The sequence below is a fragment of the Spea bombifrons genome, chromosome 4, assembly GCF_027358695.1.
Source record: "Spea bombifrons isolate aSpeBom1 chromosome 4, aSpeBom1.2.pri, whole genome shotgun sequence".
Taxonomy (NCBI): Eukaryota; Metazoa; Chordata; class Amphibia; order Anura; family Pelobatidae; genus Spea; species Spea bombifrons.
In genome coordinates, this window is record NC_071090.1 from 10,815,043 (window position 1) to 10,838,396 (window position 23,354).

Here is a 23,354-nt window from a genome sequence, read left to right on the forward strand (position 1 = left end):
TATGCAACACTCTAAAAGAGCGCTCGTTAAAAGGGATCAACTGTGGGATTTATTAACTAAACCTAGACAGGACCACATTTGTCACATTTCCCTGGTTTAAGCTTGGACGAGCTTTAAAGCGTAATACATGTTTTGGCACGTATCGGCGTGTATTGACGGCTACTCCCAGTAGCTGTACATCGGTACTAGCAGAAAGCTTTTACCAAAATCGGATCAATTGGTTGTCAGTTTGGTATTCTGCCAGATCCCTCTATAAAACATACAGGGGAGACTTGCCTATCATCTCCATTAAAGGGCAAAGGATGGCTAAGGTGTCCTCTTAACCCTTTGATTGGCATGTCTTTTTTGTGGAAGGCTGGGTCAATGTTCTATTTTTTGCTATAGTTAGAGAAGTAAACATAAGCGTTGTACATACAGTATATTTAATTACACACACACACCGTAATTAGGTGCACTACACAAAATATGACAGGTAGGCATACATAAGAAGGTTCAATGTGAAAGAAACACCCTCTGTAGTAAATAAACATTTTGTTATTAGTTACCTGTGTGTGATCTCATGGGCTTCATAGTGTGTCCCTGAATGGCAGAAAAAAATGTGGTCACCCTCAAACAGAGGTCTGACTACAAGACTAAGATCCAGATCACCCACAGCGCTGCAGGGGACCTGGTTCCTCCTCTCTGGCATTTCTGTAGGCAGAGTGGCATATAGGGGTTGAAAGGCATTTCTGTAGGAAGAGTGGCATATAGGGGGTTAAAAGGCATTTCTGTAGGAAGAGTGGCATATAGGCATACCTGGGAACTTCTTGGCTCCGGCTACCCGGAGCATTCCCTTGCAGAACGCGGCCAGGACTGCCCACTGACATCAGTGGGCGGTCCCGCTGAGGTTGGTGGGCGGTCCCGCTGACGTCGGGGGAGTTCCTGCTGATGTAGGTGGCGTTCCCACTGACGTCGGGGGCGTTCCTGCTGACGGCAGCGGGAAACACCCCCTTTTGAAGGAAAAAAATGGGTGGGGAGCATATCAGGGAGGCAGAATGGCATATAGGGGTATAAGGCATATCTGGGGGGCAGAGTGGCAAGTCAGGGGGCAGATGTGCATAACTGGAGGGCAGGTTGGCAAATAAAAGGCAATAAAGACTAAAAATCATTTTTCTCAACCATGGTTTTTACAAAATATGCAAAATAGCTTACATGTGAATTCATATTTACTAGTAAAACTTTTTTCCTATAGGGCCGTCTTATATTCAGGCTTTTTCTTTTTTTCCTAAATTAATATTACAATTTGGGGGGGGGGGTCTTATAATCGAGCAAATAAGGTAATCATTGGAGTATGAAAATCCCTTGTTCCCGAATGGGTTAAAAACATCACTCAAACCCAGTAAATATTTATAAAATTATTAAATATATTTTGGTTTTTTTTTTGTATAAATACACTAGAAGATCAATACGTGGTAAACCTCTCCATTTTGCACCTCTGGCACACCTGCTTTTGAGGACCACAAATCACATGACTCCCAATCGTTTGCACCAACGTATAACAAATCTATTTCACTACTAGTTACATAATACCGGTAATTTCTACATTTTATGAACACCGGCCATTGATTAATATACCGTATATTGTATTCATGGAGATTAGATCTGCACTATGTAATTTCATATAACTGGTTTCCTGAGAGATCTCAAACTGACCACTAGAGGTCGGACTTTCCATGTGTGCCAATCACAAGATGGCAAACGACCCACAAGCAAACGGAGATGCAGAAAATCCAGTCATAAGATGTAGGAAGCGCCACTCGTGAACAATGTTCGCGGAAGACATTTGTCCTGCACCTATTTCTATCCAAATTAAGTCATTGCGTCAAAGAAGGTATTCAGCTGCTGTATCAGCTTTTAGCTTTTCGTTTGTGCCTTGTTTTTGGCCTAGCAAGCTAACCCCGCCCACTCGATTGTGAATGGCTAATTCCATGCATATATTAACTCCAGTTTGACTTGACTGTGCAGCTGAGCAACTTTTTTACAAGAATAGTTAAGATAACCTTCATAATAATGCAAACAAATCAAGTTAATCAAAAAAATAGCCATAGAAGATTCAAATATGACAATAAAAGAAAAGGGCTGAGAAACTCGCCATAACCTTTAAAGCTCGGCATTTCAGGTGCTATATATATCAAGCAGGCTGCTCAGTGTTTTGTGTTGTATGAAAGGAGAGAAGGTTAGCACTCCCCTTGACAAGGATGGAAGAGGCCCTTGTGGCCTTCACAACACATATACGGTTAAGGCAGCGCCACCTACTTCGTGGCATCTTAACCATGTTTTTTTTTAGTATCCTTAGTAACTTGGACCGCTGTAAATGTGATCATCGCCATAAACAACATGGGGTATTTTAACTGATTGGCTCATTATTCTGGTCAAAGGGACTCACAATGCTATATAAATAATAATATCAAGCATATCTATAATATTCTTACATGATGCAAGGCACTGTTGTCTCTTTGTTTCTGTAAGTTTATCCAAATAGCTTAGATGCCTCGTTTCCAGTTGGCGATGCCCAGCTACATGCTACATGCGCGTAACATGAGGCCGTGCTCATCCAGCCAGCGGCCGTAGCTATGTAATTAGGCTGCCGCTAGGCAAATGCTAGAGCCGCCATGACATAATGCCGCTTGGGGCAAATTTTAAAATGCTGCCCAGCCCCCCTACCACCACTTTTCAGTAGTCCTGCGGTAAGTCTCCCTGCTCTGCCATGGTGCGCGCTGCTTTACTGCTGAGCGCGGGAAATGACGTCATATTCCGGCGCTCAGCATTACAAGCCGGCACTGAGACCGAGCTAGAGGGCTCGCAGAGGAGAGAGGGGCGCCGCAAAAAAAAAAAAAAAAGGCACTTGTGCCGGCCCTACTTCTCTACTTCTCCATGGTAGGGCCGACCCTGGCCGCCATGTCATCAGTCCAGCCCTGAAAGAGACCTCCTTTGGCATGTGCAGAAAATACTACTTTTGATTTCAATGGGAACATGTTCCTGCTACTGATTGGCTTCTTCAAGCACCCGATGAGTAGGGGGCGTAAAATTGGAACAGAGGAAGCGCTGAAGCCGAGTCTTTTGCTACTGTAGAGCTGCAGCTTCTACTAAAGGAAAGTTGTCTGTGGTTTTTTTTATACATTTTTTTACAGGGAGATTGACCCACACAGAGCGAGATACTTGAGAGGCATGTATGACTAATGTGCTGTTTTAAAGCCGGTTTTAATTTTTAATTAATTTTTATTCATTTTAATTTTAAAGCCGGTTTTAATTAGGCGACCCCATTCTATATGTATGTAACCCACATTTTATATAATGCATTTCACTTTTAATTAAAAAAAATGTATTTATTTAAATACCAGTATTGTGTCTATCGTTTTTTTTAATACTATAATATTTTTAGTCGTCATTTTATTAACTGAGGCCCTGTGAAGCGTGTCTTACAGTAATTGGGGGTTATGTCAGGCACTGATGCTGCGCCCCCCCTTTTTTTTTGCACTTCCTGTCATTCTAATGACTCGACTTTCTTGCGCATGCGCGGTTTGCCTAACCGGCTTTTCGTTTTCATCATGGCGGACAGAGCGCAGCTGGAGCAGGCCATATCCCAGCAGGGAGAGAAGGTGAGGCAGCTGAAGCAGGACAAAGCTGCCCAAGACCAGGTACGTTACAGATAGACACAACGCTGTATGCCAGGCCGCATAGAGCCGGGAATTTGCACGGTGTAAGGTTAAGCATGGAGGGTTCTGGGGTGTGCTGTCTATCGGGGGTGCAGGGGCCTTGTCAGCGTGACAGTGGTGTGTGTGTCAGGGAGAAGCGAGCATGTTTCTGTCATACACGTCACGTTATACAACGGGACCTATGAATAACGTGAGAGAGAACCGGTCTAAGGGGTGACCAAGCAGGATATCCGTTCTACGTTCCCATGTGCTTATCATTCATGTGCTTATCATTCATTTACTGCAGCACCGATCCTCCTCAGTGCCGCAGCAGCACTGTCCCTCTTATGCCCACTGACAGGAAGGTGGATATGTTTCTGAAAATGCTGTGACAGCGAATGTATCCGCAGACATGTCAGTCAATTCCTGGTGATCATTAAGTGCAAACAGAACAGATTATTAATAATGGATTCTATAAGAATATCTAGTATTTGACAGATAAGAACCATTTGGCCCATCTTGTTGTAAAGACTTAATCAGGCGTTGATCTCTTTTTGGGACAGCTATGCGGCTATCCCATGCATAAAAATTCCTCCACTGTACTAATCTCTATCGCTTCTGCTGGGAGGCTGTTCCCATTATCTACCACCCTCTCAGTAAAGTAAAACATCTAAGTTTGTGACCCTCTAGTTTTAGATGATAACTTTGTGTTCCAATATTTCTCTTCCCTTGAACTAAACCTCCCTCCTGTACTTTAACTCCCTTTATGTATTTAAATGTCAACCTGGCTTCAAGGACTGCAAAGAGATGCGGAATTCAGCGTAACTTTATTTGGCTTATTCACTTTAAACCATTATTATTGTGCTGTCTGTGCTCCAGCTGGAATACCCTGTCGGTTGACATCTTGGCTGTAAGTAAACCGGTCCTTCATCCCTGTTATAGATGTCCTGCAATCCTATATAACTATTACATCACCCAACTTGTGTCATGGGAGCTTCTGCTCTTGCACAGAATGAGACTGTCTTTTACAGTGCCTTTGATCCTGACCTTTTACAATGTAGTAAACACTACTTAATATATGTCTATATAATGTATATCATCATGAGAGGATTATGCACCGTGTGCACTCATGCCTGGTGCGTTTGGGTGCAGACCGTCTGGTCTATAACTGCACCTCATTGTTTAAATAAGTATCACTAGGCGTATGTACAGAGTGGCTGAAGAAGTAAGAAGGTGCTGCGTTATTGGCGGCGGAGGGTTTGAGGCAGGAATAGGTAATGCAAGGGTAGATGGGAGCCGGGAGTTATCCTGTCACTTGATGGGCTTCTCTGGAGAGGTGGGTCCTAAGGTATTTTTTATCTGTGGATAGAAGCCAACATTGTTGGCTTCCCAGCAACTGGATGGAACACTGTTGCATGGGTGATGCCCGATCGTGCGACCAGCCATTCTGTTCCGATATGCGTCTCTTCCTATAGGAGAGATCTAGACAGACCCTGCTGGATTCTCTGATTGTGATAAGGACAATACAAGGCTGTAGAGCCCTGCCTGCTGGTCAGTGTGATCAGTGCAGAGGAGGTTGGAGGGAAAAGGTTAAAAAAAGTGTTGGTTTTTTTTCCTTAATGAAACATGAATAAAAATGAAAAATAAATAGTGAGTTCAGTGATGTCACTGTTGCCAAAGGGATATCTATCTATATTTCACTAACGGTGCAGATAATATATAATGTATATAAAAGCCATGACATCCCATTGCCCTAGCGCTACATGTACTTTCTAACCCGCCGTTCACTACCCCCCAAAACCCTTAAGCCAGAAGTATTCAAATGCTAGCCTATCAGTTACTTTGTAAGGGATGGATTAAAAGAAAATTATGTTAGTAATCAGGGGATGTCGCGGAACATAAATTGGGTCATTGTTCTTCAGTGGCACCTAGTGTGTAGAAGATATTATAAGCAAGACTGACATTTTTGAAAATTATTTTAGTATAGTTTTTTGGGGGGGGGTTGGGGTTGTTTGTACATACTAGCATAAATAACGTATTTTTGCATGTTTCTGTGGTTTCAAATAAAAGCCCTACTTTTCCTGAACAAAATGATGTATAATTTGTGTGGGTACATCAAACACAGAAAAGGGGAAACCCTATGTTGGTTTACCATATGCTGGTTTAATGAAGATTCCCCTTTTCTGTGTTTGATGTTCCTTGTACGGAAAGGTTTATATATAAATTGCTGAAAAGAAGAATCAAACGTTATCTCTTCTTGTTTTCTGGATATTCTTTTGCTTATTTCATGCATGTTTAAATTCCGTGTGTGTTTAAACGTTTAATCGTTTGTGCTGAAATGCTGTTCTGATTTCCCGCACCAAGGAAAATCTTTTAGTGAAATTTTAGAAGCAATTTATGTAAAAATAGCGTGTTATCCTGTAGATATACGTATAGATTTTTTTTAAAAAAAAATTATTTTGTTCTGTTTGTTTTCTGTTGGATTTTTAGATTGCTGAAGAAGTTGCAAAGTTGCTCGAACTTAAGGCACAGTTGGGACCAGAAGATGGGAAACACAAATTTGTTCTCAAAACAGCAAAGGTAATCGTTCAAAACTCAGTACTTGTTGCTCTTTCCCTCAGTTAACATAGGTTATTTATTCTGCAAAAGTAGGAAAATGAACAGTTGTAATGAATACATTAATGTTAAACATCATCTCCCTTTTCATTGTAAAAAAAAAAAAAATGGAGAAAGAACTTCCACTAGCACTTCTATAGAAAATCCAAGTCAACAAATCATCCAACCTTAAAAAAACTAATAAAAATAAGAGATGCCTCTATCTCTGTCCTCATACATTTAAAGAAGCAGCTCAGGCTGGCCAACTAACTTGTTAATCATCTCGAATTTGGGTCTCCTCCGTAAGCTTGGCCACCATAGGATCAAGGAGAAGATCATGAAGCCAAATCCAGAGAGAGAGAGAGAAAAGGAGCCCCAACCCAACTGCTTAGCCACAGTACTTTTTTGGGAGAATATGGTCCCCTTCGGGCATCCATAGAAGTTTCCATCACGTTAATGCCTTCAACCAATTATCTCTTGGATAATTTTACCATCGTTTGTGAATTGGAGTGAGACCACATAGCTGTAAATTCCTCCCCACGTTTCGTGTATTGTCTTGGCACAATGGAGCAAGATGTTACTGTATCTAGGATTGTTTACATTGTAGTAGTGTCTGCAGCACGTAATAAAGCTTTTTTATTTATTTTTTAGCAAAATATTGTGACGGTTGACAAGGCGCTTTCTTTGTCGGTGGTAGATCTGATTGTAGATGTTGTAATATTGCTCACAGTGTACCAGCGTAACTATTTGTTCTTCTGTAGGGCACCAGAGATTACAATCCAAAACAAATGGCCATCCGCGAAAAGGTATTTAGTACCATCATAAAGTGTTTCAAGCGGCACGGAGCCGAAACCATTGACACCCCTGTGTTTGAATTAAAGGTGAGGATCGATTCGATTAGGGATTGCGTAAAAAAGTCAAGCATTTTTTCACTTATGTTACATGTTGCTTCCAAACAGCTAATAGGTGTTTTTTCCATGTCATTTGCCCCTTTAAATGTTTCCATGCGAGACGACGTTAATCCCTGAATTTACAGCAGACGCTTTAAATTGTGTGTAAATAAATGTATATCCATATTTTTTCTCCCATTGTGTTTTGCTAATATAGGAGACATTAACTGGCAAATATGGGGAAGATTCGAAGCTTATTTATGACCTGAAAGATCAAGGAGGAGAGTTACTGTCTTTGCGTTACGATCTCACCGTATCCTTTTTTCTTTTTTCTCGTAAACGAACGGATGAACATAAACTTTGATGTGCTTTTGTATTCTTAATGGAAATTAATATTTCTCAGCCATTGCGTAGAAAGAATGCATTATAAGTTTGCAAATTTTATCTTCTAGGACATTGGCTGCACTGAGTTATACTCAGTTATAAGTTATATTTTCTTTACCTTAAAACCCAAATTTTGAAAAAATCTGTCAAGGTTCAGTTTATTCAAATATTATAGTTCTTAACTCTCATGCCAGGTACCGTTTGCCCGTTACTTGGCTATGAATAAAATTACCAATATTAAGCGTTATCACATTGCTAAGGTTTACAGAAGAGATAACCCAGCTATGACCAGGGGTCGCTACAGAGAGTTTTATCAGTGTGTAAGTATGCTAATATTCTTTTCTCCTACAAAAATATTTTTAATGTAAAGACAACTGATCAATGCCAATTTAATTCACAAGCTTAGGAAGTTACCTTTTTGGATGCTGAGTAATGTAAGAAATGTTGAAACCCATACACTTTCTCAGGTGTAGACTTATTGTAACTTGATATGTTGTTTCCCCTTTGTTACTATTGTATAAACGATTTTTAACCCTTTAAGGACAATGGTGGTCCCTAAACCCATTGAAAACAATGCATTTTGAGCCCGTACATGTACGGGCTTTGTCATTAAGGGGATATTATATATAAATCTGTTTGAGAATGCTGTACTATCCCTGGGAAAAGCTATCGGCTGACTGCGAGTATTACAGGCAGGATCTGGACTAATGGAAAACTCTCCAAAATATAAAACGGAACAGCCTTGTCATTTTTTGTTTTGTTTTTTGAGCTATACACTGAAGGCATTCAACAGTTCCCTGTATTAAACTGCAGATTTTTGAGTGTTTCTCTCTCACAGAGATGAGTTAAATAAGGTGATCATTTTACAAAAGGAATTATTTTACAGTGAGAGTTTTTGTTCTGTGGTTTGTTTGGGTTATTTTCTATAAAGACAAATGGTGATGATTTGTTTGTTTTTCTGTAAATTTACCATACCTGTCTTTCACATTCCCACTAGGATTTTGACATTGCTGGACAGTACGACCCGATGATTCCTGATGCTGAGTGTCTTAAGATTGTGCATGAAATACTCAGTGAATTGGAACTGGGAGAATTTCTGATTAAGGTGATTAAATAACCCCAGGCTACATAATACATTCGCTAAACCAAAATAAACCTGAACCACAATGATTCATTTGGAAAGAAGATACTCAAAAGGGGCATTTGAGTTTTAGTTACACATCTTATCGATTTAAAAAAAAAAAAAAGGAAGTGGTTATATCTGAGCGGCCCTGATACAAATACATTAGTAATATTGTCTCGGCTTATTCCCCAACGAATAACTTGTTCATATCACAAGTATGAGACCATCAGTGTCACCAACTTCACCTGAAACAAATCCTTTCCAATTGGATCAAAAGGCAAAGATTTAGAGTACCATGTTTTCATAATTTTAAGTATTGTGCCTTAAATGCCAAGCAAATGTCCCCCCCCCCCCGCAGTGGAAGTAAAAAAAGATAATCAAATATCAATTGAACTCCAATTATTACACAACTCCAATATATCGCTACGTGTTTGAGGCCCATAAATAAAAGCCCTTTTATCAATAGAAAAACATATGATTCTCCGTTTCGGGCAATTTTTGTAGTAATCTATATCAGGGCTTGACAAATTTGTTGGGAATCTAGGCGCCAGGTAAAAAAGTTAGGAGCCAGGATTTTTTTTAAACTAACACTTGGTCAGGAGTGATCTGATCATCATCAGCCCACTTACTAAACTCACAGCGCTTGACCTGGAAGCACCCTGGACTTTCAGGTCAGTGCTGTTTTTTTTTAAATTAATTTTTTAATTTTATTTTTTTTTAACTCTTTCGATGCTGATGTTCCATTGGAGCACAGCATTGATTGATATTTAGTCCCCACAAGCTTGTGGGGACAAATGTTAACCCCTGCAATGCCACGAATGTGTCATACACAATTGTGGCATTGAAGGGGTTAACGCTGCACTGTCGCTCTCATTGAGCGATCAGACAGCAGGGGGGTGTTGGGGCTGGTCTCCACACTCATGTGGAGACCAAAGAACCCTCTCCCCCTGTCCCTGAAGCTGCCTCTGGCAGCTGGGACTCAATTGCTGGTCTATAGACCAGCCACTGCAGGGGGAGTCTTTGATGATTGCTGTAGGCTTCCATGCCTACAGGAATCATCAAAGGGCTTGTGGGGGCTCGTTTTTGCTGTTGCTGGTCTGCCTGGACTTCCAGGCAGACCACCAGCAGCAGAGCCCCGTACAAAACGGGAATTAACCCCTAAATGCCGCGATCTCATGGAGCGATCAGGCAGCTGGGGGGTGTTGGGTCAGGTCCCCACACTTGTGTGGGGACCCAATCAACACACAACCCCCCTTCCCTGAAGCTGCCTGTGGCGGCTGAAAACACGATTGCTGGTTTTGCAGCAGCCGCGTTTTCAGCCTACAGGCTCACTCCGTGGGAGTGATCTCAGGCTCGGGGGCGGGCTCTGAGTGGCTGTGCTGTCTGCCCAGACTCCTGGGCAGACAGAAGCATCAGCGCCCCCGTGTGGTGACTCAGCCTCTTACATCCACAATCTTTTCTGGATGTAAGAGGCTGACAAAACCTAGGCGCCAGGACAAAATTCTCTGTCGCCATGGCGACCTGACGCCTGGGATTTGTCGAGCCCTGATCTATATTAATTAGCAGTTATTAGAGGAAAGCGCTTTTCTGTAACAAGCATAAAATAAAATGCCAAGAGCTTGACACAGGACTAGGCTCTCTTGTAATAAAGCCATGTATTGTTTTCGCACATCTCAACTAAGTTCATTACTTCCATTTATAGAGGATGTGAGATACACATGTATTATATTAAAAGCCAGAAAGCCTTTTCCGTGTCCCGTTTCTCCATCAAAAGAACGGTTCTTATTCTTTTACTATAAAGTAGTAAAAAGGCAAAAGTGCCACCCTGAGATGCTCCAAGAGATCAACTTAACTACCTTCGAGCCTCAAGGAAGGGGAAATGAAACATTTGGCCAGCTATTTCCAAGCAGTCCTCCAGCAACTATCCATCTTTTCATAAAACACTGGTTGAAACAGTGATCTTATGTCCATAATACTAAATGTATCCCTTAGAGATCTAGCTAACTTAAAAATCCGAGTATGAAAAAGAAAAATATCAATGCATACTCTTATTTAAATTTTTTTTATCCTGTAGTGTTTCCATAGCTCTGAATGGTGATCATTGTCCATTCTTCTGTTCATGCGCAGGTGAACGACAGGAGGATTCTGGATGGCATGTTCGCAGTTTGCGGAGTACCAGACAGTAAATTCCGTACCATCTGCTCTTCAGTGGACAAACTGGACAAGGTGACCTATATATATATGTATAGAATGCTGTTTTAGGAAAACACAGGCACATTACTGCTTTGTCGGCACTGACTTGCGTTGTCAGCTGTACATTAAGGTCTACAAGTAATATTGGGATAATTAATTATATTATATTTTATTTATATAAAATATTAAAGAATAGATTGCAATGGGAAAGAATTCAAACAATATTTTATTTTATTTTGCTTCTTTGGAAACCCAACAGACAAATGTATATTTTTAGACTTTTATAAAAAGGGCACTATTATTACTATTATTATTATTATTATTATTGTGTTTATTTTATTTTTTAGTACCTTGTACTCAATGCGGGGTGTTTTTCTTGGGGGGGGTTAGTGTTTTTTTTTTTTTTTTTTTTTTTTTTTTAAATTATGCTTTGGATGAGTTTGGACAATAATGACAAATATCAAATAATCATAATGTCAGTGTGACCTTAAGACAAATTTAATGCACACCTTTGTTTACAGACTCCATGGGAGGATGTGAAAAATGAAATGGTGGGGGAGAAGGGACTTGCACCTGAAGCTGCTGACTTAATTGGAGAGTATGTACAGAACCATGGTGAGTTCCTGCAATCCCAGCCAGTGACGTACCTTTAACCCCGTGATCAATGATGGACCAGGTCACAAAAATAGTGATAAATCACTCCTACATCCCTGCTCTTGCTGAGATAGTTAAAGGCATTGTTGTTACTGACTGCTTTATGACTAAAGCTGTCAGTTAAAAGGTCACTCTTGTACTTAACCCTAAGGGGTTAAATATATTTATTTTTTTAAAATCTTTTTTTTTTCTTTCTTTAGAGATTTTTAATTGGTTTTAGTGTTGTGTGCGGTTAGTTAGTGGGAAATGTGTTAGTTTTGTAGAGGTTAAAAAAAAACCTAAAAAAAAAATACAAATCCTGGGTGCATAGAGATTTCCAAATCAGTGCAAATTATTTTTCATAGAAAATGTCTTGGGTGTATGAATATGATTTAAAAAAAAAAAGCCCTGCATGTCCTCAATATATAATTTGTTTGGGAACACCAGTTGAAAAAGAAGGAAATTGTTTGAAAAAGATATGAAACTTGTTCTGCTCCTTTATGGTAAAACAGCTCTGGTCCTGAGAAGGTTGTAACTTCCGTAGATCAATTTAAAATAAGTCTTTGCCTATACAGGTGGGTTAAATCTCATTGAGCAGCTGCTGAAGGACCCAAAGCTTTCACAGAACAAACTGGCTTTGGAAGGACTCAACGACATGAAAATCCTTTTCCAGTATCTAGAACTTTTTGGAGTGACTGATAAGGTACATAGAAGAACAATTAACACACAGATCTGAATGACTATTATAACATATTGGATGCATTATTATAATATTGTATACAATATGCATGTCACATGGGTGTACTTAAGGCATTGTGGTTATGACCCATGACCAAGAATTAGTTGTTTGTTACAGCTTACCATGATTTCCAGCACAGTACTCTGTTTCTTACGTAGGCGCCTACATTATTAGCCACTATAAGGAGCGTACAGGAACAGAATATAAGAAGGCTTTGATCCCCAAGCTTTATACCCCTGAAAATTAGGCTATGAAACATAGTATTGGCTCTTTATACACAGTGTTCAACCGTGTTTCCTCCAGCGAGGATCTGGGACTTTTTCGAGATCTATATTTTGTAAAATTATATTTACAGATTAAGTAATATGTTGTGATGTATTCAAAAGTGATACTGTTGATGACTGTACATAAGTGATACTGTTAATAGCCATTAGGGAATGAGTGGGGGGGGCAGGAGGGAATCTTTAGTTTAAGGCTGATGTGATGGGTTAAATGCACATAAAGGATGGACTTTGAATAGAAGGGGTAATATTTATGACTCTTCTTTGTCTCCCACTCTTTAATTTTCTAGATTTCCTTTGACCTGAGCCTGGCCCGTGGGTTGGACTATTATACCGGGATTATATATGAAGCTGTCCTAGTCCAAAACCAGGGAGCAACACAGCAGAATGACCATCACGAGGAGCCTGTTACTGTTGGCAGTGTATCCGGAGGAGGGCGCTATGATGGTCTGGTGGGAATGTTTGATCCCAAAGGCAGGAAAGTCCCCTGCGTTGGGGTCAGCATTGGGATTGAGAGAATATTTTCCATCATGGAGCAGAAGGCAGAGGTAAATTGTTCTGTAACTACTGCGTAGATATGCTACCTTATATGCTAAAGCCACTGTTGTTGGGCTCCTCCCTTGGTTCCCGGTCTTTAATGTACAACCCTTGCCGTTCATACCATACGATAGAGGTGATCGGAACCTAGGCTTGTCTAAATTTTTACTACATTGTTTCCTACTTTTACTGATTGCATATGAACAACCACTGTTTTTTTAGAACGTGTGCATTTCCTCCATTATCTTAAGTCAGTGAGTTTAAATTGGACGTCCAAGTTTACAATGAGATGTGTTAAAACTTTTAAATGACCACAACATTTCTCTAGGCTTCAGAAGAGAAGATTCGGACAACAGAGACCCAAGTACTGGTAGCATCTGCACAAAAGAAGCTTCTGGAGGAAAGAATGAAGCTTATATCTGAATTATGGAATGCAGAAATCAAGGTAAACAATACTTGAAGACAGGGGCGCCATCCGAGGGGAACAACCACTACCTATGTATGGGACTGGGGCAAACAGAAGGGCCCATCATCTCCAATCAGTCACAGACCCCCTCCTTGGACCTTGCGTGAAGCTGGGCTTTGGTGTCCAGTTGTCCCCATTACTGAATTTGGGGAGTGGTGACCCCCATTGCAAGCATGAGATGAGGCAATGTGATTAACATTCAGTGGCAGGGAGGCCCAGTCTTTAGGTTTCTACTGGGCCCCAAAATGCAGTTTTTTCTATGTAAAATTATCTCATACATGGTTATGATGTGCCATGTTTTTTTTTTTTTTTTAACATAGTTCCAATGTACTTAATTCTCTTACAGTATGTATAGTCAAAGGGTCGGCAAAAACTAGAATGGACAGACACATTAGGTAAGGAGAGCCCTGCTGTTTTTCATTTTGCATAGATTGTAAGCTTGAGAGCAGGAGCCATCTTTGTGTCTTAGTTCATCTTATTCTGTCAATTCTAGTTTTGTCATACCCTTTGAATGTATGTACTGTAAGATATATAAATACCCTTTTCCTTGGCCTAGAGGTGCCAGAAAAACAATTTCTATTTTGCCAGTGTCACCATTTTGGAAGCACATATCTTAATTGACGGCAAAGAGGAATTAAATACAATCCAAGCGATATATAGGGATCAGCAAATGCATCCCTCTTCCTCTGTGTCCAAAAACTAATCCCTCTTCTGATTTATGACTCCTACTTCCTGCATGACTTAATCATATTGTGGACCCTTGATTGTAAATTGCAGCTGTATAGAGTTAGAGATAAGCACATCTTATTTTTGTATCTCTAATTACCCCGTCTGAATCACTTTGTTTTGACGGCTTCAGATAACCCATCATGTGTATGTGCGAGTTTTAGTGTCCTCAGTGCTACACTGCAGCCCATTCGGTGTAACTGAATAGTTACCGATCATCTGTTCCCTTTTGGGCTGTAGCGCTTCCATCTCTCGTGTAACTATACTGCTCTTTCTGTTCCCCTTTTGTGTAGTTTAATTATTATTAAGTGCCGCCATGTTCTGCCGTGCCTAAAATTGGTGCATCTGTGTGGAGCAGAGGTTTTCACATTTTGGGTTATATCTGTCCGGGCCAATTTGAGTTTATAGTGTAAATTATGGTTATAAAGGTGGATCTTGATGATGATGATGATGATGATGTCGTCTCATGGGTTCTTTTTATTAGTGCCATGACCCAGAAATGCTCTTAACTGTTTGGGGAAGCATTGATGAATTATATCGTCGTATATTGTGGTTTGTCTTTCTTACAGGCAGAAATGTTGTACAAGAAGAATCCAAAGTTATTAAACCAGCTGCAGTACTGTGAAGAAACCGGCATTCCACTAGTGGCAATTATTGGGGAACAGGAGCTGAAGGATGGGGTGGTGAAGCTGAGAGTGGTTGAAACCCGTGAAGAGGTGAGGCCATTTAACGGGATATTGTTTGTTTATAGTGTTCTCAAAAACATTACACCTCCATTCTAACTGGCTTCTACCGGTTGGTCATAAAACAAAAAAATGAATAATACATTTATAGGGAAATGACACGCCAAGGTAAGTGCAGAGTTTTGTAATTTTTGGGCTTTGATCCTTGGCTTTCAGTGAATTATTTTGGCTGCAGAAAGTGTTTTCTGCAGCCAAAATTAGGGTAAAAATATAATATAGGGTGAAAAATTGTAATGTATTAATCTCTTACTGTGTGTTAAGAATTCCCCCGTGTGTTTGCAAAATGGACACCACGAAAAAAGGCCACACAGCTTGAAGTGCATATGATGGCTGGTTTGTGCCTTTAAAATTGCACACCGAGCGGCTGATGTTCCATCTTTCCCACCCAGGGAAACTCTGTTAGGTGTAAAAGCTGCGCTGGCTTGCTGAGGGGGGGATAGTTTCTTCTCTTAAAGTGTAAAGTTGTTTACAGATTTACAATTTTCCATGGAAGAATGAATATTAGTGCCTTAATGTGCATTTTTCCAAAATGAGAACAAAATACAAATAGTGCACTTGCATAAACAAGACGTTGCAGTCCTTTTGCTGCAGCTTCCGTCTCCTCTCTATAGTCCTGATTGGCTTGGTTGGATACGTTTGGTGTGGAAGAACTTGACCAGCCGGCACAGAGCCCTGACCTCAACCCCATCCTGCATTTAAATGGAGTTCACTGACATAAGTTTTTCTTTCAGTTATTTGTAGGCCATCCCCCTCTCCTTTTCACATTCTTCACACGTTGACCTCAATAAATTTACATCCACCCTTTATTACTGTGACCTTATCAGCCTTTTCTTTTTTTCTGAAATCTTCTGATTTACGCAAAATGTATTTTCTCAGGACTGATTTTTTTTTTTCTTTTACGTTTATATCAATGGACTAACTTGGCTATTCTTAGCAACAGCTTAAAACGTATAAATAATGAATACCCTGGGGAAATGTCTTAGTTTTCTTTTATCATGATCTAGACGATTATTCCTCTGCGTTATCCTTTCTCTGTTGTATTACTGATTGTATTTAATTGGAGAAGGGAGAAACTTCTAGTAAATGATAAGATAATGCTGGCCCTTCCACTGGGAGACACAGGTCTCAGCTCAGAACCCATCAGGTTCATACTTAAACAAATTCATTTTTCTGCAAAGTAGGCTTTAATTTTTTATTTTTTTGTTAAATTAACAAACCAGACCTTTTAGACTGCATTATATATTTTTATTCCTACATAAATAAGGAAAATATTCTAATTGTTTTTTTGTTTTGGTTTTTTTAAGATTGATGTAGCAAGAGAAAATCTGGTGGAGGAAATCCAGAAGAGGACCAGAAAACCATAATATTAATGTCTGTATCGAAGAAGGACAGAAGATGCCATATCACCGGGATCTCTCCAAATAATCTTACTGATCTTTAAAGATAGTTAAAACATATTTATTATGATGATACCATAAATAATATCTTTTGCCTTTGAATAAGTGAAGGGGGTAATTGGGAGTACATCTTTCAAACGGTCGCCTGTGTTCTGCTAGTAACATGTACCTGCTTACAAAGCCCCAGTGGGAATTGTATATTATTAAACCATTGTTTCCTATACCTTATTGTCAACAAATACCGTGTTTTGAGGGTTTTTGTTGGTTAAACAAAGGGTAGTTAATATGGAAATGACCATATAACTAAAGAAAATCCAGTTTCTTGTTCAGAAGGACTGTGTGTTAGCGTGTGTGTTAGCGTGTCTGTGTGCGCGCGCGCGTGTGAATGAGTGTATGTGAGTTACCAGGGTGCCAACCCTCCCATGAGGCAGTTTTAAAGTGCCACTGAAGTTTTTGTTGACTCGTAAGATAATTAAGCAAATCATACTTACATTACAAGTAAAGTTTGTAGAAAGAATAGCCCCTTATGTGCAGAAGTCTGCCTCCCTGCCCTTGTTCCCAAGCTCCTAAAGGAACAGTTCAGCATACCTTTTATTATAAGTTAGGTTTGCTTAATTGTTTTATGTTCAGAATATTTAAGGGTATCTGTAGGTTTCGTTTTGCTTCTTGTAATAAATTAAATTTTTGCCTGTTAACAACAAAATTCCAGATCAAAAAGGTTATAAAAAGACAAAGCATGTACATGTTACAGCATGGGATTGTGCGACCTGCAATTTGTTTAAAAACCCGTTGGATATTTTCCCCTCTCAAGCTCTCTATAGACGTACGAAAATATAGAGTTGTACCATATTAAAAAGAGAGAGAACTAATTTGATAAATCAGTTAGCTGATAAAGGTATCATCTCTACCAAATCTGCTTTCTCTGTGGAAGCCAAACCAAGTCCCTTGTGGCCAACTCTGTAGGAAGCCGTGGTAATACGCTACCAAAATGGCTTGTAAAAGTCTGAGACCTTTTCACCGGGTATTTCCATGTGGTGTATCTGTGTAATAGTTGACAACGTTGGGAAGGCATGCTGTTTTCAGAGATTATGTGGTACCATTTGGTTATTTATACGCAACAGCTGAAGAAACTCTACTCTTGTGTTGCTACTCAAAGGGACAAAAGTGAATGAAAAAATATTAAAATGTGTTAGTTTCTACATTTTGTACATTGAATTTTTTCCAGTTTTTGGCTTCGATACAATACTATTCATTCATTTAAGAAAGGAATGGAGAACACCCCAAAGTTGCTGACCCCGCTCCATTTCTGTTCCTGAAACTACGGACTGTCTAGTGTTGCGATGATGGGTTCAACGTATTGGGTGCATGTCTATTGAGTATGTTGCGTTTTGACGCTAGTTTAATCTACATTATACGAGTAAATACAAAGGATGAGACCAACCGGGAAAAAAATCCCAGCATAAAATACAGTAATATAGATTTTAGGCAGTATGACAGAGGCAAGGTGTTTGCTAGTGATAACAAAACTAAAAAACAAAGGTCAGACTGGAGATACAAGCAGCTGTGGCCAGCCATTGTACATGCAGCCATTGGATGCACATTTAACTCTTTTATGCTTCCGTGGCATGCGCGCTGCAGGACCTGATCTGCCACTCAAGCTGCAGTGAGGGTAAGTATGCAGTGCTTTTGGCCAGTGGCCCGCAGGGCATTTGCCCGGTGTCTCAGATGGGCAGTCCAGCTCTGTAGAACACATGCAAATGGTTAATATGTGGCTGTTTGCATACATTTTCAAACAAAAAAAAAAGTTTTAAGAAAACTGCACAATATTTTTGGTGGGAGTTCCCTTTTATTTCTACGTGGAATAATGACAGTAAAGATGCTGTTCCACTCATTAGCTAAATGCGAGTTGTAAATAAATTCAGCTTTATAAATTCTTAGTACTGTTAAATGCTAATATTGTTTAAAACAATGTGAACTTTTGTCCCATTCATAGTTTGTCACTTAACCTTCAGAGGAAAGAACGTTATGCCTGATTTAATGATTTATTTGCTTGACGTATATTCTAGTGCTATATCTAATTTTGTTTTAAATGTATGCATGAGATATGATGATCCAGATAGTACTTTTGCTTAGAGTGCAGCCACCAGTGGCTGGGTACCACAGGTGCTATTTCACTACCATTCACAAATAATGGGGTTTATTAAAGGGACACTTTAGTGAGTCTCACACCTTCAACTATAGCATAATGAATATTACCGTACTCTGTCAGTAATATTCTTCCAAAACAAAAGCCAAATAAAAATCCAGTGCTTACCAAACCTAGATGTTGTCCGCGTTCTGCACATGCGCACTGGGGTCTTCGCAGACCCCCTGCATGCAGTATTCACCAGGTTAGTGTTTAGAGATAAGCACATCAAGGTTGAAGGCATCTCCTCCTTTCTAATACCTTCAGCCCATTTCTGTTTTTCACTCACTATATTCACTTTAATTGAGTCTATATCTGTAGGTACCAATCACATTTACATATTTTAAGTGTCTCTGTAGGATATACAGAATATAGAATATATGACAGAGTCAAAACACAATCTGTTTATTAATGATTAATTAAGGCTTTTGATAATTTCATTTAGATAGCTGACATTTACATTCTAGATCTGTTTAGTCTTTAGGCAATGCTGGGATGTCTATAATTCAGGGTTTAAAGCTAAACAAAGGTTCCAAACTAAAGGATACGGTCAGAGGGCTAATCCTTAAATGAGATTTATCAGTCGGTTATTAACTATAAAGATTATGGAGGTTTTGAACCGCTGAACTTGTGAGATGGCTGCATTACAAAGAGGTCTGTGAAGATATACCGTATATCTCACTATATTTTGGCCATATAGCACAGCATCTATACCGTATTGGCTCGAATATAGGCCGCACCATTAAAGTTTGGTGCTATTTTAAAGAAAAAAATATTTTGAAAGAAAAAATACACCTATACATGTATTTTAACATTTTTGGTATCTATTATACAGTTTGTCAGCATATGTGATATATATATAGGGGGGCAGAGTGGCATATCTATAAGTAAGGTGCATTATGAATTAAGGGGGACCTTAAAATGGCTATTGGTTTTCTGTTTGTACAGTATTTCACAAAAGTCAGTACACCCCTTACATTTTTGTAAATATTTTATATCTTTTCATGTGACAGCACTGAAGAAATGACACTGCTACATTGTAGCAGAGTGTCATTTCTTCAGTGGTGTCACAATAAAAGATATAATAAAATATTTACAAAAATATGAGGGGTATACTTACTTTTGTGAAATACTGTACTTTATACCCCCCCCTAGAAATGCCCACCTGCCCCCAGATATGCTTTTCGCCCCCTAGAAGTTCCACCCCCCAACTTACCAATGCGCCCTCAGACTCCCTGGTGTCTAGCGGGGCTTCTATGACGGAGAAGCACCGGCGGACGTGGCATCAATGGAGGTTGTCTACACGCATTGCCGCAGCCAGTGAACGTCTGCGCGATACGCGTAGACAACTTCTGCTGCGGCACTTCCGCTGGGGCTTCTATGGTGGAGCACCGGAAGTTTATGTCACGCCAGTGCTCCACCATAGAAGCCCTGGCAGAAGTGCTGGAAGCGGAGGTTGTCTACGCGCATCGCGCAGACGTCCACGGGTGCCGGAGAGGAGGATACAGGCCCCCTGCAACACTGCGGGGGATCTGGGGAAAAAAACATACGCCCGGAACTGCATGTCCCGGATGTTGGGCGATACGAACTGTGCATCCCTGCGCTAAACCCCGAATATAGGCCGCACCCCCACTTTAAAGAGTGGGGAAAGTGAGCTCTATATTAGGGCCAATACCGTGTATATATTTCAGTTCATCAATCTAATGCACTGAAGGACAGCAGTGGGTGGTCCAGCTAGCGTTGAGGGGGCAGGGAGTGGGGCGCAGCAACACCACTCCAATGTGAGTGAAACCCGGAGGGTTCTCATGTATGCAGTGGCGTCGCTACAGGGGGGCAAGGGGGGGCAATTGCCCCCCCTAGGTTATTCCTTGCCCCCCCTGTTGCCCCCCCGCCGAATTTGTAACCACCCAGGACAGTCCTTGACTGCTAACGACGGCATGGTGCCGTCGCTAGCAGTCCCAGTCAGGTGCTAACGACGGCACCATGCCGTCACTAGCACTATCTTACCTTCATGGAGGTCTGTGGACCTCCATCACCACCTACCCCGGCGATCTGCCCCTCACACTGAAGGGCATCACCGGGGCCACCCGATCTGCCCGGTGACGTCTCGCGCAATGACGCGATGACGTTACCGCGCAACTTTATTAACAACTGACAATTGTCAGTTAAAGAGGTATGGGGGCATGCTGCTTAGATGCCTGTATCTCAGGCATCTAAGCAGCTACATACCCCCAACATATACCGTTGGAAAGGGAATCGCCTCACCTTTCCAACGGTATATAGATTGTAAAAAAAGAATAAAAAATATTAAGTTAAAAAAGAAATAAAAATGTAAAAAAAATGATTTGGGGGTCTCTAAAGGCAGATAAAAAAAATCAAAATTGCCTAGAGACCCCCAAATTAAATTATTTAAACATAAAGTAGTTTAACTTTAAAAAAAAAAAAAAAAAAAAAGTTTAAGTATTCTAGCTAAATGATCACTGTGGTAGCCAATGTTACCACAGCGATCATATAGCTATAAAAAGTCACATTCCCTTTTTAAAAATGGCCGATACTAATTGTTAATCCTATGATCCCTTTGATCATGGGGTTAAATTTAGCCAACGGTAGAGGGAGGCAATTTTTGAAATCCTGATGAACTGCAAATATTATTAAAATCAGCCATTTAGCCTGTGCGGTACGTGAGTAACCATCTCATCCCTGGAGCGCCTTGCATTTTTACTGCAAAACTTATTTTGCTGTAAAAGTGATTTTTCTTTTCTCCCTTTACCATCATTTCTTTCGGATTGTAAGGGGAAAGAATGGTGTGTGCTACTGTGAGTAAATGTATGGAAAGAATGGCGTGTGCTTCTGTGAGTGAATGGAGATATGAAAGGCGTGTGAATGATCAGTAATTAGGGTTGAAACCTTGACGTGGCATTACTGCTCACGTAGGAAGTTAAATTATGGCACAAAAAGTACACATTTGCAAAAACGACATCCCTTGGCATCAAATGAGGGGCTGTATGTGTTTCTAGTACAAACCTGGAGTGCGCAAGACACAAATGAACATGTCGTTATGGTTAAAAAAAACATATTTTCAAGCCAAAGCGACATATTCCATCATTATTTGTGCACTCAACTTTTGTCCTAGAAATACATGTAGCCCCTCATTTGAAGCTCCAAGGGGTGTAGTTTCTTAAAATGGATGAATTGTCTGAATGAGGGAGATCATGAGTTAATATGTGGATGATTTTTCTGAATGAGGGAGAGCATGAGTTAATATGTGGATGAATTGTCTGAATGAGGGAGAGCATGAGTTAATGTGATTGTGTGTATCATAGATGTATAATTGTGGAAGGGCAAAGATGGCACTAGCAGGATGTTTGAGCCTTGGGGAACAAGATGGCACAGGCAGGGTGTATATGGGACAAAGATGGCAAATCGTATGTGTGTTATCTGGGTGCTGGCCAGGTTTTATGTGGGCAGTGTGGTTGGGGTGTGCAACCTGTGATCTATGCCTGTAATTTAGGGGGTTTTAAATATACCTTTAATGCCGTGTTTTTATGTGAATTCCAATTGACCTGTACCTGCAAAGCTTGGTTTGTGTGTTCTTCTGTAGATCCATATCTGCTATGCTATGTTTCCATCCATTATTTATGTATACCTGCAAATACAGGGTTTGTATGTCTTGTTCAGTTGATTAATACCTGCAATGCTGTTTCCATGTATTTATTTGATCTATACCTGCAATGCTACATTTCATATATTATTATTGTATACCTGCAAATACAGGATTTGTATGTCTGATTCTGTTTATTTGATATATACCTTCAGTGCTGAGATCACAAGTGAATTTCAATTGATCTATACATGCAAAGTTGGGTTTGTGTGTTAATGTGTTGATCTATACCTGCTATGTGTGTGTGTGTGTGTGTGTTTTTTTCAGTGGTATGATTTAATGGTGGAAATTATTAATGCCCCCCCCCCCAGTTTGACTGTGGCATCTTGTGTGCCCCCCCTATATATTGTTTCTAGAGTCGCCACTGTGTATGCACATCACGGTAGTATGTAGTTTTGTAGTAGTTGTGCTCATTCTGTTTGTCCAAAGTAAGGCACCTTTGCGGCATCATAAGCATTAGCAAAGACCTTACAGATGCTTCTGAGGACACAAACACAGAGGGCTCCCTTACAAAGCTGATACACATCAGCATTTTCTTCAGGGTTACATCCTACACACCTCATGGATGTTTTTATCTCCTATACCATTTGATCTATTGTTTCTCCTGTTGTACCTTGAATAATGATGTTTAATTTAAATTTACTTGGAGGGTGTCAGATAAGTGAACAGCCTCCCAGCAGAAGTGGTAGAGTCTAATACAGTAGGAGAATTTAACCATACACAGGCATAAAGCTAATCTAAATCTTTACATCTAGAAAAATTAGCACACCAGATGGCCTAAATGGTTCTTATCTGCCATCAGATTCCATGTATGTTATGAAGGACACTGAATTTACACAAAATATATATATTTTTTTATCCTTGAAGCCATATTATCTTGTGACTCCCAGTCATGGTGAAAACAAAAATCATGGTTGGTGCTTTAAAAGTGGTGGGGTCACAGTGGTGACCAGGTCACCAATCTTCATCTTCAGGGGCCACAGTCCAACAAGAGGATAGGCAGCCCCTTTCTTCCCTGCCAGACCAAAGCCTAAAAATGGCCCGCAAAGAGAAAAACCACTGGAGTCTCCAGAAAAGAGTGGTGGCCTGAAAGATATAGCCTTCTCCTCTCACCAGAACCGAGTCTT

General features: G+C 40.3%; 1 protein-coding gene and 1 non-coding gene across 2 annotated transcripts; both read left to right on the forward strand.

Annotated features, from left to right (window-relative positions):
- The first annotated feature begins 2,193 nt into the window (after positions 1 to 2,193).
- On the forward strand, positions 2,194 to 2,322 carry LOC128492979 (U6atac minor spliceosomal RNA). Its single transcript, XR_008354185.1, has one exon. It is a non-coding gene; the product is annotated as a U6atac minor spliceosomal RNA (small nuclear RNA).
- Positions 2,323 to 3,580: 1,258 nt separating this feature from the next.
- Positions 3,581 to 16,620, forward strand: HARS1 (histidyl-tRNA synthetase 1). The gene is made up of 13 exons (XM_053464160.1): positions 3,581 to 3,677; positions 6,165 to 6,254; positions 7,031 to 7,150; positions 7,377 to 7,472; positions 7,738 to 7,863; positions 8,541 to 8,648; positions 10,794 to 10,892; positions 11,381 to 11,474; positions 12,068 to 12,195; positions 12,803 to 13,060; positions 13,378 to 13,494; positions 14,811 to 14,957; positions 16,289 to 16,620. The coding sequence occupies exons 1-13, from the start codon at positions 3,588 to 3,590 to the stop codon at positions 16,346 to 16,348; spliced, it is 1,533 nt and encodes a 510-aa protein (XP_053320135.1). The 5' UTR covers positions 3,581 to 3,587; the 3' UTR covers positions 16,349 to 16,620.
- Positions 16,621 to 23,354: the final 6,734 nt, after the last annotated feature.